This window comes from Strix uralensis, chromosome Z (assembly GCF_047716275.1).
Source record: "Strix uralensis isolate ZFMK-TIS-50842 chromosome Z, bStrUra1, whole genome shotgun sequence".
NCBI classification, from domain to species: domain Eukaryota; kingdom Metazoa; phylum Chordata; class Aves; order Strigiformes; family Strigidae; genus Strix; species Strix uralensis.
The window spans coordinates 22,859,359-22,873,597 of NC_134012.1; the positions used below are offsets into that span (position 1 = coordinate 22,859,359).

Sequence of the window (14,239 nt, forward strand, 5' to 3'; positions counted from 1 at the left end):
CTATTTATAGCTATTTACCATTTTTATGGTAAATAGTAACAATGTTTTCAGGCTCACTTACACATTTTGAAACTGTAAGGAAGTACAATCTGAGTATTTAATTTTCATTAATGTTAACTGAAATGGGGCAATGAGTGTCCTCCAGGCAGTTCAGTCTTAAAAAGATTTTCATGCTTGTTGTTGTGGAGGAAGATGCTGAAATGAGAGTTGTAATACTGCCAATACGTATTGTGCCCCTAAATACAGAAGAGAACATCCTTCCTTAAGAGCTTCTCTTCGCTCTGGCTTCCTTCCATTGTAGCCTATTTGAATATGGTAGTTTTCCTTTTACAACTCAACACATGCACACTGTAGAAGTCTAGAGGAAGCATGGTTATTCTTACTTGCACAGAGGTGATCAGCGGCTCAGACTGAGGTCTAAATGCTCAAGTCAGGGAGGAGGGAAAGGGATGAGAGTATACATCAAACGCCTTTGAACAGCCAGCATCTGGCTGCTGGCCACTCCCAAGCACGTCCTTCATATTTCTTTTACCTCCTACAGTAAAACCTCCCCGCGCCCCCACATCCGTTTTTCTCCCCAGTCCCCCCGCTGCATGTGCTTTCCTCCTTCGCGTCCTCGTCCTCGCTTGGAGCTTGGGTTCTGGAGTGGCTGCTGAGCTGGCGTGAGGAGCTGCCAGATTATAGGAGAGAGCAGCCGCTGCTAGCCAGCCAGCCAACTGCTGTTGTCTCTTGGCTGTCGTGCCCAGCTCCATGCAGTGTCTGCAGTGTCTGTCAGCTGGAGCACCATGCTCAACGCGTGTCAGAGAAGCAGCACTGCCAGCGCTGCGTGGGTCCTGACTGCCTCTGTGTCTTGCCCCAGCAGCGGGTAGAAAGACCCGTGCGGCAGTTGTGAGATGGATTGGGAGAGCTCCACCCTGGTGTCCCTGCGAGCGTGGTGGTTCCTCTGTGGTCTGATGGGAGGAAGATGCGGGTTACGGTCTCTGTGGAGGAGTGTGCTTGGCCACACGCCTCCGCTCTCAGGGCAGCGTGCAGCCGAGTGGCTGGGTGCAAGCAGGGAGAGGGATGACGGCAGTGCCACCACTGCCCTCCCAAGGCATGGTCTGTGACAAAGGCTGGGTGTCAGAATGAGCTCCAGAGCAGGGTTGGTTGGCATTGAGGCTCTTGGGTTCCTGTGAGGAGTCAGTTCTACAAAGCATGCTGCTGTTGGCTATTTTGTGTTGGCTAAATGAAGCAGCCTGCATCTTAGCAGCTCAGCATTGACAGGTCCCCTGTTTTGAGGTAACCATGGACCCTGACAAATGAGCCTGGGCAGCTGTCTGCTTCTGTAGGCAGCAGAACAGGTGTCCCTCGCCTGCCTGGTCAGCAGGACAATGTCTCGTCTCCAGCCGCAGGTGCACCTGGGTTTGTGCCACTTTGCTGAACTGAACGCTGGGATGGCTTAGAAATGGACGAGCATCGCATTTTGCTGCTCCTGCTCTAACAGGTGTGATCTGCAGTGGGTGACAACTGTGGGCAGCATTGTCTTCACTTCCTTTACTAAAGACCCTGCAAGAGGGCTCCCTGCTGAGGTCTCAACTCTCTACTCATGGCAGTTCACCAGGCCTCTGTTCACAGCTGTCTCACGGCAGCAGGTCCCACAGGATGCCCACAATAAAGCAAGTCGAGTGAGTGCATACACCTGTATGCCAAGTGCCTCCCATGAGACACAAGGCTCCCTTTTCTCACCCTCATCTCTCCCAGGCCATCAGCACAGCTTTTCCCCATCCACAGGTGCCACCTGCCTGGTCACTAAGAGTCTACAAATTTGATCCAAGAACTGAGTGTCCCTACCTGTGGATTGGTGATTAGTTTTGGTATTGCATCTTTTTTTCTAAGAATTAGTTGCTTCCTAATTCTTCTTAGTTACAGATGATTTAGGGTTAAAAAAAGAAGTGCATCTTTATAGTGCAATAGTAATTTTCCTCCATGTTAAACAGATGGAAGGAGGGGGGAGAACGACACATATGACAAAATTGTCAATGTGTACATATCTGCGAGAGATTGAGTCATAAACAAAGACAGTAAAAAACAACTGGTCATTGCAAGCCCTTTTCCTTATTTCCCACTACGTTGCCAGTAACTTACTCTACACTGCCATTTTTTCTACCTAATGGAAACTTAATGCAGACAGCACTTGAAGTTTCATTACTTATTTAATGTACGCAACATGCCCTTGTTTTCAAAGTGGTCTATAGATGATCTGGGCTAGACTTCCACAACTGTTCATGTGAAAATTCCGGTGTCAGCCTTCGCCTGTGGGAGAGGAGGACATAAATATATGGCTTGGCAGTGCCAGCTATAATTTTCTCCACTGTGGTTATTCGTGACTGAGACTTTGTAGAGCTGCACTCTTAAAAGAACAGATTCCTGGGCCTCGCAATTTGGGAGACAGTTGTGAAAAACAGAGGCAAACCCATGATGCAAAGAGATGGAAAATGGCTACGTAAAGTGACCACAGAAATGGGCCACAAAGGGTAAGTGAACTGCAGTTTTTATCTGTCTTTCTCTTATTCTGGATGAAATAGGGAAATGCTGGATTGTTTGCAATTCTACTAGAAGTCTTTTTAAGTTACACTTGAAAGGTGTTTTCTAAAGTCTTGCAAGCCATTTGTGTACAAATAATATGGGGATATTACTGTAAACTAAAATTGCTATTAGTGCTGTCATCATAGCTTTTAGCAATTCTCAGCTAAAAATTAACACTCCATTTTCTCTGAGACCAAAGCTTTCACCCCTAAGTGCTGGTTTTATTCATCCAAATGGTGAATATGCACTTAATGAAGGCTCAATGTCAAGAAGGTATTTTACTGCAAGCATAAACCATAAACTTAGTGGATTTTGTATCTTTTTTTTTCACTTTCTGGTATTGCATTAAACTTAAAAAAAGATCTGTGAGTTTGAAAACTGAATTGTGTCAGCTGAAGGCCGCTGAACAGACACTGACATTCTGGAGCTGGCAGCCATGCAAACCGTGTATGCATTCCTGCAGCAGAATGCCTGCTGTCTACCATTGCTCCCACACATACTTCCAGTTTTGTTGCCAAATCTTTTGATGGAAAAGTGAGGGCTCGGGTACATTTCTATCCTCTCTCTTCTGTAGCTTGCAACTGAGATGCCTTTTTGGGTTTTTTGAAAATCTCTTATCCCTTCCAGCTGTAGCCTACATATCTGGCACTGCACCCCTGATGACTCTTATCTCCCTTCTTGCTGATGCACTGTAGCAGGCTGAAAAATGTGGATGCCAACAAATGGCCTCCACCAGATTATGCAGAGAGCTACAGTCACGGCTTAATTCTCTGAATCAAATCTATCAGAACCCTAAATTTCAACATATCTTTCATATGTTGTCTGTAAAACAAATAGCTTGATTATGACTAAAGGCAGGTCAGGAACACAACAGATGGTTTCTAAAGCAGCTGTCAGAAGGAAAGAAGTGGAACTGAGCCCAAAGGACAGATACAAAGGGTCACAGCTGTAAATGCAAGAAAGCTCTAAGACTTTATGAGAAGCCTTGAGATTCCAGCAGATCCAGTCCATCTGTAAGTTTGGAACGCTGCATGCTCAGGGAGCAAACACAGGTGCCTTGAAAACTTTATGAGCTTCAGCGTCTGTTTTTTTTAATTCATATTTTATTTTTTTTTAATAAAAAGTGATAAAGTACCTTTATATCACCCATGAGAACAAACGGAGAGGCAGTAATTCTCCAGGTACAAGGAACTAGTTTGTTTAGTAAAATTTTAAAAACATACTAAAGAATCCTGAACTAGTAAAGATTCCCAAACCCTAATTTCTCTCTAAAAATTAACAAAAACTTAATATATTTCCCTTCAAAGGGTTTATGAATTTAAAAATGTGTAGTATGCAAATCCCCACTGCATTTAAAAGAATTTAAGACGTGTTTGTCCATCACTTCTTCCAGGGACTCTTTCATATGTCAATCTCCTTTTTTTGAACTCTGGTAGTTCTGCATATCCTGAATCTGAAAACAAAGTGGAAAGAAAATATATGTATGACAAACTACAAATACAACATGTACGCAGACTTAACTGTGTGTTTCTCAGAAGCAATAACAGAATTTAGCTTTAACCAGTATGGTCTGTATGAAAAGTATCAACTGCCATAAAATTAAACATGTACAGACTAATACTAACTACTACTCAGTACTACTGATCAGTTTTATGCATACTGTCCTGTAATAATAATACAGGACCTATACAAAATAAGTACATCGACATGCACTATGCTTAATCCCAAGATTTCAGTAAAGATTTTAATGCTTGTTTCTATTTCATTAATATTACACTCAGTAATATTCAGAAATTGTGAAAGTTAATTCTTTTTAACCAGAGACATGTTCACATTTCTGAGTTGTTTAAAAAAGCTACTTACATTCTTAAGATTCAAGTATTTTTACAATAAAATATTTGAGTAGTTGCTTATTCAAAATAAGTTACTGTAAGAAAATTCTGTTTAGTCTTTACAAAAAGTATTGTCAGAAAACTTTAACACTGACTTAAAGATTTAATCTGTTCCAGTGGAAATATGGCTTGGTATATTGGCATTAATTGTTTGTGGTTTAACAAAAGTTTGATCTAAAGCCTGAAGAAATCCCTGGGGGTTCCAACGTGTCTTTTAACTTGACTCTGTACACATTTCTTAAACTTGGGATTTCACATTTCTTAAATTCGGGGCTTCAGAAGGCTTTCACTGTATTAAGGTGTGTTTTTGCATTAGCATGCACAACTATTTAGAATACTTATTTTTCCCCTGGCTAGTGAATAATAAAAGTAAAATAAGCTTATACTTCCAAAGTCTAAAACAAAAATCACTTTTTCTTTTTTGATTTGATTCATATTTACGCATACCTCTGCCCTACGGGGCAGGAGTATTACAGAAAGCTTATCAGTCAGAGATCACTGTTTTCAGAATACTGTAAAATGTGGTACCAGAAGAATCTGCCCCGATCTCTACTGTAACTATTGTATTTAGAATTTTATACTATCAGTGCCAGTCACAGCTTATTGAAATACTGTCAACTACCCAGCAATACTCCAGGTCTCAATTTTAATCCCAATGGAGAGGCAACAGGTCTGTTCACAGTTTCTGTATGAACGTTTTAATTTACATAGGCTGAAAATTATAAGCAGTTCACCATATCCAATTAACTTTTCCTGTCTTTACTTCCATTATTGCCTTAAGCAGCCCATGAAACTTAATATCAATTAGTTACTTGTGTTTTCATGAATGAGTCTGATCTAATTAGTGAAATCATTTTAATGCTGTGCTGACCTTGCTATACCACCAAGAGATTTAATGACAGACAGCAACAAAGAAAACATAAATTAAATCATCTCTACTAGGAGTTAGGCACTTTATTTAAGAAGCTTAACCTCAGAATTTTAAAGAATGTGGCACCTCACCTATAGGGAAGCAGAAGAATTAAAAAAATACCACAATATACAATATAGCAATACTTAGTGTGACAGAGGCTAGTGATGCTTTCTTAAGACTCCATGGATATGTATTATGGCTTATCAAAAAAAGGTGTCTAGTTAACTATATTTGAGAAAGTAAACCAAGGATAAGAAAACTACAAAAAAAAAAAAAAAAAGAGAAGCTTGAAAATTTTATATAAGGACTCTATGTAAACAAAATTTTGAAGTACACACTATACCATCCTTTTGAAGAAATATACTTTGGAATGATTTCCAGATGGAGAGTTTAGCCCTGGAGACATTAGCTAAAAAATATTTCAAGAATAAGGGAACTGTATGAAACAAACTTAGAAATATGTCAGAATGAAATTCTTACTCCATTAATGCCTACAGCAAAACACAGCCATTAGTTGTATCTAAATTTCACTCTCTGAATTTGCTGAATTTACTTTCAGTCATTTAGAGAAAATACTTTCTAGTCTTTTCTTCCCCCTTTTGTCCAAACCTATGTTTACAAAATAATCTTTCCCATAACTTGTAAAACAATTCTGTGACGTTTATTATGCACATTTCAGCCACTGTCAAAGAGAGAAGAAGCTGAAGCTTACAATATTGGAGAACTACACTTTTCAGTATTTTACCAAGGAAAAATAATGGCAGTAACACAATTCTATTTTTTTAAAAAAATATTCTTTATGCTCAAAACAGAAAATAAACATTTAGGAACTTTTATCACAGAAGAAATATATATGCAAGTAAGTTTTTTAGTAAAAGAAACATGCAACTGTTAGGTTGGATTTGATTTAAGAACTATTTGAAGAAAACACAAAATCTAGTCTTACAAATACTCCTGTTTCTAGCTGAGTTACAAATAGAATGTCAGCACATCCTGCTTGCTTTGGACATACCTGTTCTATTTTTTTCTTTCGTCCATAAAAATGGTGAACTTTGTCTTCTCTTTCCTTCAGATCCTCTACCTATTTGGTGAAAATTCAGATTTTGAATCTCATCTGGATCAAAAAAGAAATCAGAGAGAAAACCATCAGATGCAAATGAATCACATGGGCCTGTGGATGAAGAGTCATACCATGGGTTCTGGTTAATCAGAATTTCCTGGCTCTTTGATGTTGTGTCTCTAAATTCTAGAAAACTCTTAGAGCTCTCCTGAGTAGCACAGTCACTGAACATTGTAAAGAAATACTCTTTTTCAGAGTTTTTGGAAGAATTATCAGAGCTATAGTGCATCCTGAAAGGCTGTCTTTGAACACAATGAGAATTCATAACATCTGGTTGAGCAAAATCTTCACAGTCCTTTGGCAGAGCAAAGAAATTCTGCCTCCTACTCATAATTACTTCTGAAGAACATGATTTCTTTTGCATACAGCAACCGTGATGATGATTCAATGGAGTAATTACAGCTTCAGAATTCATATGAGATGTTCCTGGTAGAGAAAAATTCCAACCATTCTGTTTGGAGAATGGAAAACTAGCTTATTTCTCTACATTTTATAGAAAACCAAGATGCCATTGAGCATCAATTGCAGTCTGTCTCCTCAGAATAACTGACCTTTCCATGATTAGAAGATAAAGATTCTAATACACTCAGATTTTCACCTGGTTTCAAAGGAGACACAATTTCCTAGTAATTCAAGACATTACCTGTGCTGTTTTGTGCTTTACCAAGCAGCTCAAAAGATGGATGATTTTGTTTATAATCTGGATAGAATGTGTTGAAGTTACTCCAGTTCTCTGAGGGTGATACACCTTTCACTGCTGTTTCTAGTGGAGCAGCAGCATTCAGGCTGTATGAAGTTGTTGTGTCACTAAAATGCTGAAACCAAAAAAAACGATATTTGAGTGTTTACAGTACTTCTCTATACTGTCAAATATGAAAATTTAAACCAGTTGTTAGGATTCTAGGTTGTATAATTTTTTGTTTACTGAAAAGAAAAAAAAAGACTTACCAATATAGAAGGAGAGGCATTTACAGTAGACAATGTGCCACCTGTCTTAAATCTATAAACAGAGTAAGTAATAGCCTGTCTTTTGAAACACAGGAAAATCAATTCCTGTATTTCATTCTCTTTCATTAGTCCAGAACTGCAGGAAGTAGTGTCTGCAATAGATTGGTGCATGTCGTAGAGGAATTAAACTGATGAGGTCTTTTTCTTTTTTTCAGTCATTAAACATGGCTTTACACATATGCAGTTATTGCAATAACATGCACAAGTTGATATTTAATGCCCAAATATCTGTTCACTTGCTCCTTCACATTAACTGAGTGCTTCTGACGTGGAAATTTGTCCTCCCATTTTCCTGACTGTGCATTTTTAATCTCATTAGCTGACTATAATCAGTATATAATTTTCCCAGACTTGGCCCAACTGAAAAAGTAGGAGCACATAATTCTAGCTGCAGAATGGACACTCTAGTGAATGGAATTCTTCATCTTAACCTCTATGGCTCTTTCAAATGCGTAATACTATGAATTTGTAAGTGCGGGTTTATTATTGCTTAAGAAGACAGATGGAAGGAAGGGAGGAAGGAAGACAGAAAGGAAGGAAGGAGGGAGGGAGGGAGGGACAGACAAAAGACCTGGAAATTCTTAATTGGAAAACATTTCTTATATTAGGAAAACATACAAGCTTGTATGCTGATATAATACTTGATACGATGAAGCTTGAAGAGGAAACTGATCAAATGAGTATTTTTGCAGTTAAGGAAATGTTCTAATCCTCTTTACATAATGGTGACTTGACAAAATCTGCTGCAAATAAGCAGGCTAGCATTTTAGATATGAATGATATGATAAAGCATATAATTAATTTTTAAATGATACCAGCAAATGTGCGTGTAGCATCACCTGTATTACAACAGTGCAAAATGATTGATCTAACACATAAACTAATTTTGGCCAACCTTTAAAACTTTTTTTGGAACCTCTGGCAGAAGTTCCTGAAGTTGATCAAAGCTTGCAAGAAACAACCTCTCCAGCGAAGATCCCTTCTTTAACATAAACTGGGCAACCAGAGGGTTGATACATGGAAAAGTAAGCAGGCATTTCTCTGTCTGGAAATGGAAATTATTTTGTTAGATTGATATCCGACAAACTTTTTTTCCCTTTTTTTCTGTTTCTACAGAATGACATCCTTATGAATTGGTCATACAGTGTATCATAGAAACAGAGCTTGCAAACAGTGCACCTTTATAGCCCGATGAAAACTTTTTTTTTTACTACAGATGTAACAGTGTATCACTTACACTGAAATGTAAAGGTAGAAAGGTTGAGAACAATCAGAGTGTGAAAACAAGGTTGAGTGGTGGAGCCACACTCTGAGACAAAGGCAGCAGGTAGAGGCTCTACAAGAAATACATGACTCCCTCCCCTCCCCTCACCAGGCAGAAGGAGGGCATGTGGAGGACAGGAAGTCAGGTCCTTCCTTGGCAAGGCAAGCGAAAACCTTCTCGGCCCCCCTCACCTTCCCAGTTGTCATTATACAATAGGTATGAGGCTTTGGAACTAGATGGCCAGCCAAATGAAGATGGAAATGAGGACCCATCCGGTGAGTCACCCACAGCTTGTTCCTCAGCCCCACAACTTGCGACTTCTTCAATTAAGAGGGAAAGGAGAGTAACTGTAGTGGGTGACTCTGTTCTGAGGGGTACAGAGGGGCCCATATGTCGACGAGACCCATACCATAGAGAGGTCTGCTGCCTCCTGGGGCTTGGGTTAGAGACATTAAAAGGAGGGTTACTGCTCTGGTGTAGCCCTCTGATTACTACCTTTTGCTGGTTATCCAGGCAGGTAACGATGAGGTGGTGGAGAGAAGTCTTAACTCAGTCAAAAAGGACTTCAAGGCACTGGGGTAGCTAACTGAAGGCTCGGGAGCTCAGGTCGTGTTTTCATCAATCCCTCAAGTGGAAGGGAAAACCACTGATAGAGGGTGGAAAACATATCTGATTAACATGTGGCTCAGAGACTGGTGCCACCATCGGAATTTTGGGTTCTTTGATCATGGCGAGGTTTATAAGGCACCTGGTCTGCTGGTGACAAATGAGACAGGTGGGATGCAGCTGTCCCAGAGGGGGAAAAGGATTCTGGGGCAGGAGTTAGCAGAGCGTATTGACAGGGCTTTAAACTAGATATGAGGGGGGATGGGGAGATAACTGGGCCTGTCAGGTATAAGCTCAAGGGAAGCGTGCCAAAGCTTGAAGGATGGTGGACTGGTGAGGGCTCTCCCTCTGCCACTTCATCTGGGAGAAGGGAAAGATGTTTAGGGACTGTGGAAGCACCTGAGAAGGGTCTGGTAGGGAATGGGGCCCACACTAACAAGAAGGTGTTGGATTCATGAGCTCATCTCAAGTGTGTCTATACCAATGCACGCAGTATGAGCAAGAAACAGGGTGAGCTTGAGGCCATGATGCAGCATGAGAACTATGACATAGTAGCTATAACAGAAACGTGGTGGGATGCCTCACACGACTGGAGTGCTGCAATCGATGGCTACAAGCTCTTCAGGAGAAATAGACAGGGAAGGAGAGGTGGTGGAGTGGCCCTGTATGTAAGAGAATGCTATGAGAGCTCAGAAATCAAGTATAGTGATAACGGGGTTGAGAGTGTTTGGATTAGGTTAAGGGCCAATAAAGCAGATCTTGCTGTGTGAGTCTGCTATAGACCTCCCAACCAAAGCACTGAGGTGGATGAAGCTTTCTATAAACAGTTGGGAGAAATCTCGCAGTCACTTGCCGTTGTTCTTGTGGGGGACTTTAACCTCCCGGGTATCTGCTGGGATCACAGCACAGCAGAGAGGGAACAACCCAGGAGGTTCCTGGAATGTGTGGAGGATAACTTCCTCACACAGCTGGTGAGTGAGCTGACCAGGGAAGGTGCCCTCCTGGACCTGCTTCTTGTGAACAGGGAAGAGCCTGTGGGGGAAGTAAAGGTTGGAGGCTGTCTAGGGTGCAGTGATCATGAGATGATTGAGTTTTTGATCTTTGGAGAAACAGAGAGGTTAGTAAAACTGCCACCTTAGACTTCCGGAGGGCTAACTTTGACCTGTTCAAAAGACTGATTAACAAAATCCCTTGGGAGGCTGCCTTGAAGGATATGGGAGTCCAGGAAGGCTGGACACACTTCAAGAGCAAAGTCTTAAAGGCACAGGAGCAGGCTGTTCCCGTGTGCCGAAAAACAATCAGGTGGGGAAGGAGAGCGACCTGGCTAAACAGGGACCTTTGGCTGGATCTCAAGAACAAAAGGAGAATTATGACCTTTGGAAGAGGGACCAGGTCTCTTGTGAAGACTATAAAGATGTAGTGAATAGGAGAGCCAAAGCGCAGCTAGAGATCAACTTGGCTACAGCTGTTAAGGATAATAAAAAATGTTTCTATAAATTCATTAACAGCAAAAGGAGGATTAGGGAAAATCTCCCTCCTTTATTGGATGCAGAGGGAAACATGGTAACTAAGGATGAGGAAAAGGCTGACGTGCTCAATGCCTGCTTTGCCTCAGACTTTAGCAGTGGAACTGGCTGTTCCCTGGACACCCAGCCTCATGAGACGGGAGATGGGGAGGGGAAGCAGAATGAGGTCAGCACAGTTGAAGAGGAGGTGGTCAGAGACCTGCTACACCACTTGGATGAACACAAGTCTGTGGACCAGATGGGTTACACCCAAGGGTGCTGAAAGTGTTGGCAGATGTGCTCGCCAAGCCGCTGTCCATGATCTACCTGAAGTCATGGCTGACTGGGGAGGTCCCAATGGACTGGAGGGTGGCAAATGTGACGCCCATCTACAAGAAAGGCAGAAAGGATGATCCAGGAAACTATAGACCTGTCAGTCTGACCTCGGTGCCAGGGAAGGTCATGGAGCAGGTCATCTCGAGTGCCATTAAAAGTCATATAATGGACAACCAGGGGATCAGGCCTAGTCAGCATGGGTTTATGAAAGGCAGGTCCTGCCTGACAAACCAGATCTCCTTCTATGACAAGACGACCCGACTGTTGGATGAGGGAAAATCTGTCAATATTATCTACCTGGAATTAGAAAAGCATGTGACACAGTTCCCCATAGAATTCTCACAGAAAAACTGGCTGCCCATGGCCTGGATGAGCGAACGGTCTGCTGGGTCAAGCACTGGCTGGATGGACAGTCCCAGAGAGTGGTGGTCAATGGAGCTAAATCCAGCTGGTGGCCAGTCACAAGTGGTGTTCCTCAGGGCTCGGGGTTGGGACCATTTCTGTTCAACATCTTTATTGATGCTCTTGATAAGGACATAGAGTGCATTATCAGTAAATTCGCAGATGACACCAAGTTAAGCGGGAGTGTTGATCTGCATGAAGATAGGGAGGCACTACAGAGGGACTTGGATAGGTTGGATCGGTGGGCCAACGTTAACGGGATGAGCTTCAACAAGGCCAAGTGCCAGGTCCTGCACTTGGGGAGGTGTGGCTGGAGAGCTGTGTGGAAGAGAAGGATCTGGGGGTTCTAATTGACAAGCAGCTGAACATGAGCCAGCAGTGTGCCCAGGTGGCCAAGAAAGCCAACGGCATCCTGGCTTGTATTAGAAATAGTGTGACCAGCAGAAGTAGGGAGGTGATAGTCCCCCTGTACTCTGCACTGGTGAGGCCACACCTGGAGTATTGTGTCCAGTTTTGGGCACCTCAATACAAGAGGGATCTCGAGGTGCTGGAGCGAGTGCAGAGGAGGGCAACGAAGCTGGTGAAGGGCCTGGAGAACAAATCCTATGAGGAGAGATTGAGGGAGCTGGGACTGTTCAGTTTCAGGAGGAGAAGGCTGAGGGGAGACCTCATCACTCTCTACAGCTACCTGAAAGGACATTGTAGAGAGGTTGGTGCTGGTCTCTTCTCACAGGTGATTAGTGACAGAACAAGGGGGAACGGCTTTAAACTGCAACAGGGGAGGTTTAGACTGGACATTAGGAAAAAATTTTTCACTAAAAGAGTGGTCAGAGAGTGGAATAGGCTGCCCAGGGAGGTGGTGGAGTCACCATCCCTGGATGTGTTTAAGGGTCGTTTAGATGAGATGCTGGGGGATATGGTGTAGGGGAGAACTTTGTAGAGTAGGGCTGATGGTTGGACTCGATGATCCCAAGGGTCTTTTCCAACCTGAATGATTCTATGATTCTATGATTTTTGCAAAAGAGTAAGTTCTGCGTAATAGCTTGATAAAAAGCAAGCACAATCTAAAGACATTTCTATTTTAAAGGATGAAAACAGTGATTAATGTAAACTTGATTTGAAAATGCATTACCAGATTTACCATTTATTCTCCATTTTGAAGAGAATTACCTAAGTCAAGATAAACTGACAAAGCTGCTTTTGTTTTACAAAAGTTACATTTGTAAACAGCAATGAGACAGGTGCCAAAAGCAGGAGTTGCTAGGGGGAGGCTGAATGTCACACAGAGAGCAGCAAGTTGAGAGCTGTAGCATGTTAAGAATGCCAGCTTCCAGTTCCTGGCTTTCACAAAGCTCTGCACTCAAGAGATGCCAGGATCTAATACCTTTAACAGAGACAAAATACAATCAATGGCTCCTCTCAGGTTTTTACCAGTATCCTTAATCTCTAAATTGTAAAGCCTATAATCCAATATGCCACACTTGAAAGGCCATGCCAATACCTGATCTAAAATGCTTCTGAATTTTACAAAAACCAAAAATGTTCTCAGCTTTACAAGAGATCAAAGCTTCCACATAAAATGAACAAATCCATATGTTTAATTTGGAAACCTTAATATACAAGTTAAAGAACATCATATATTTGACTGTGATTGATGGACCTGTTCCAGCATTTATTGTAAATATCTAATATCAACTACTGCATGAGAAGTTAAACAAAGTTCTACTATCTTGTAGATAGTAGAGTTAAAGCAAGTCTGTAAGCAGCACCATTCACTTCAGTAATGGGTCAGCACTGATGAACTGGCTTCCTGCCCAAGTGAGCCATTTTATGTTTATCTTTTACAATTTGTATAGTTTTTTAAACTTAGTGTCTAGAACTGTAGAACTGTACACACTGGCTGAAGGATGTGGAGGATAAACTTCTCTACTGGTTAACTCTCAAAGCACAAGGAAAGTTCAAGTTGCACCTAACTGGGCTAGCAAGGATGATGGGAACATTATATATATGTGTGTATATATATGCATATATATTAAAAATGTGTGTGTGTATATATATATAATAATGGTTATTTTAATAATATATTTTAAGAGAACAACAAAAAACCTTTAGAACTTTATGAGTCTGAGAAACAAGAGGAAAACAGTGTAATTTAATGGAAAGATAAGCAAACCTCAGATGGCAAGACAGAAAGCCAGGATTTGTCCAACCACTCATGAGGACTGATATTAGATGCTATCAAAATGTTGTCAGCAATCTGACGAATTACCAGTGCTGTCTCTTCAATCCCCGGCGTAAGAACCACCTAAAAGTGATACATAATACTTCGGGTTAAAACTTATACTAAGGGATGTCTTAATTTGCTACAGAAGTTAAATGGGAAAGCTTAAAGGTGACCCTGAACACAACAGCTGGTAATGTGGAGTAATTAAACCTGATCTGTGCTTATCATGCAGAGGAACTCCAACCTCTGACCACTAGCCTGGCCACAAATTACATTCCTTATTTACGCAAATCCTATGTAGGTGAAATTAGTTTATCATATAGGTCTTTTATATGTGATCATGTTTATTGGTATAGTATGACTTCCTGGAAACACTGGTAATTGAGATGCCTAATATAGTTTAA

At 41.4% G+C, this 14,239-nt stretch overlaps 1 protein-coding gene across 1 annotated transcript in view; it reads right to left on the minus strand.

The window, feature by feature from the left end:
• Nucleotides 1–3,747: 3,747 nt before the first annotated feature.
• SHOC1 (shortage in chiasmata 1) overlaps nucleotides 3,748–14,239 on the minus strand; it is a 61,599-nt gene continuing 51,107 nt past the window's right edge. Inside the window, exons 26-30 of the mRNA XM_074856900.1 lie at nucleotides 13,785–13,916; nucleotides 8,394–8,543; nucleotides 7,134–7,305; nucleotides 6,383–6,916; nucleotides 3,748–4,018 (exon numbers count right to left, since the gene is read on the minus strand). Coding sequence (XP_074713001.1) covers nucleotides 3,918–4,018; nucleotides 6,383–6,916; nucleotides 7,134–7,305; nucleotides 8,394–8,543; nucleotides 13,785–13,916 — 1,089 coding nt within the window. The 3' untranslated portion in view covers nucleotides 3,748–3,917. The remainder of the gene's footprint in view (nucleotides 4,019–6,382; nucleotides 6,917–7,133; nucleotides 7,306–8,393; nucleotides 8,544–13,784; nucleotides 13,917–14,239) is intronic.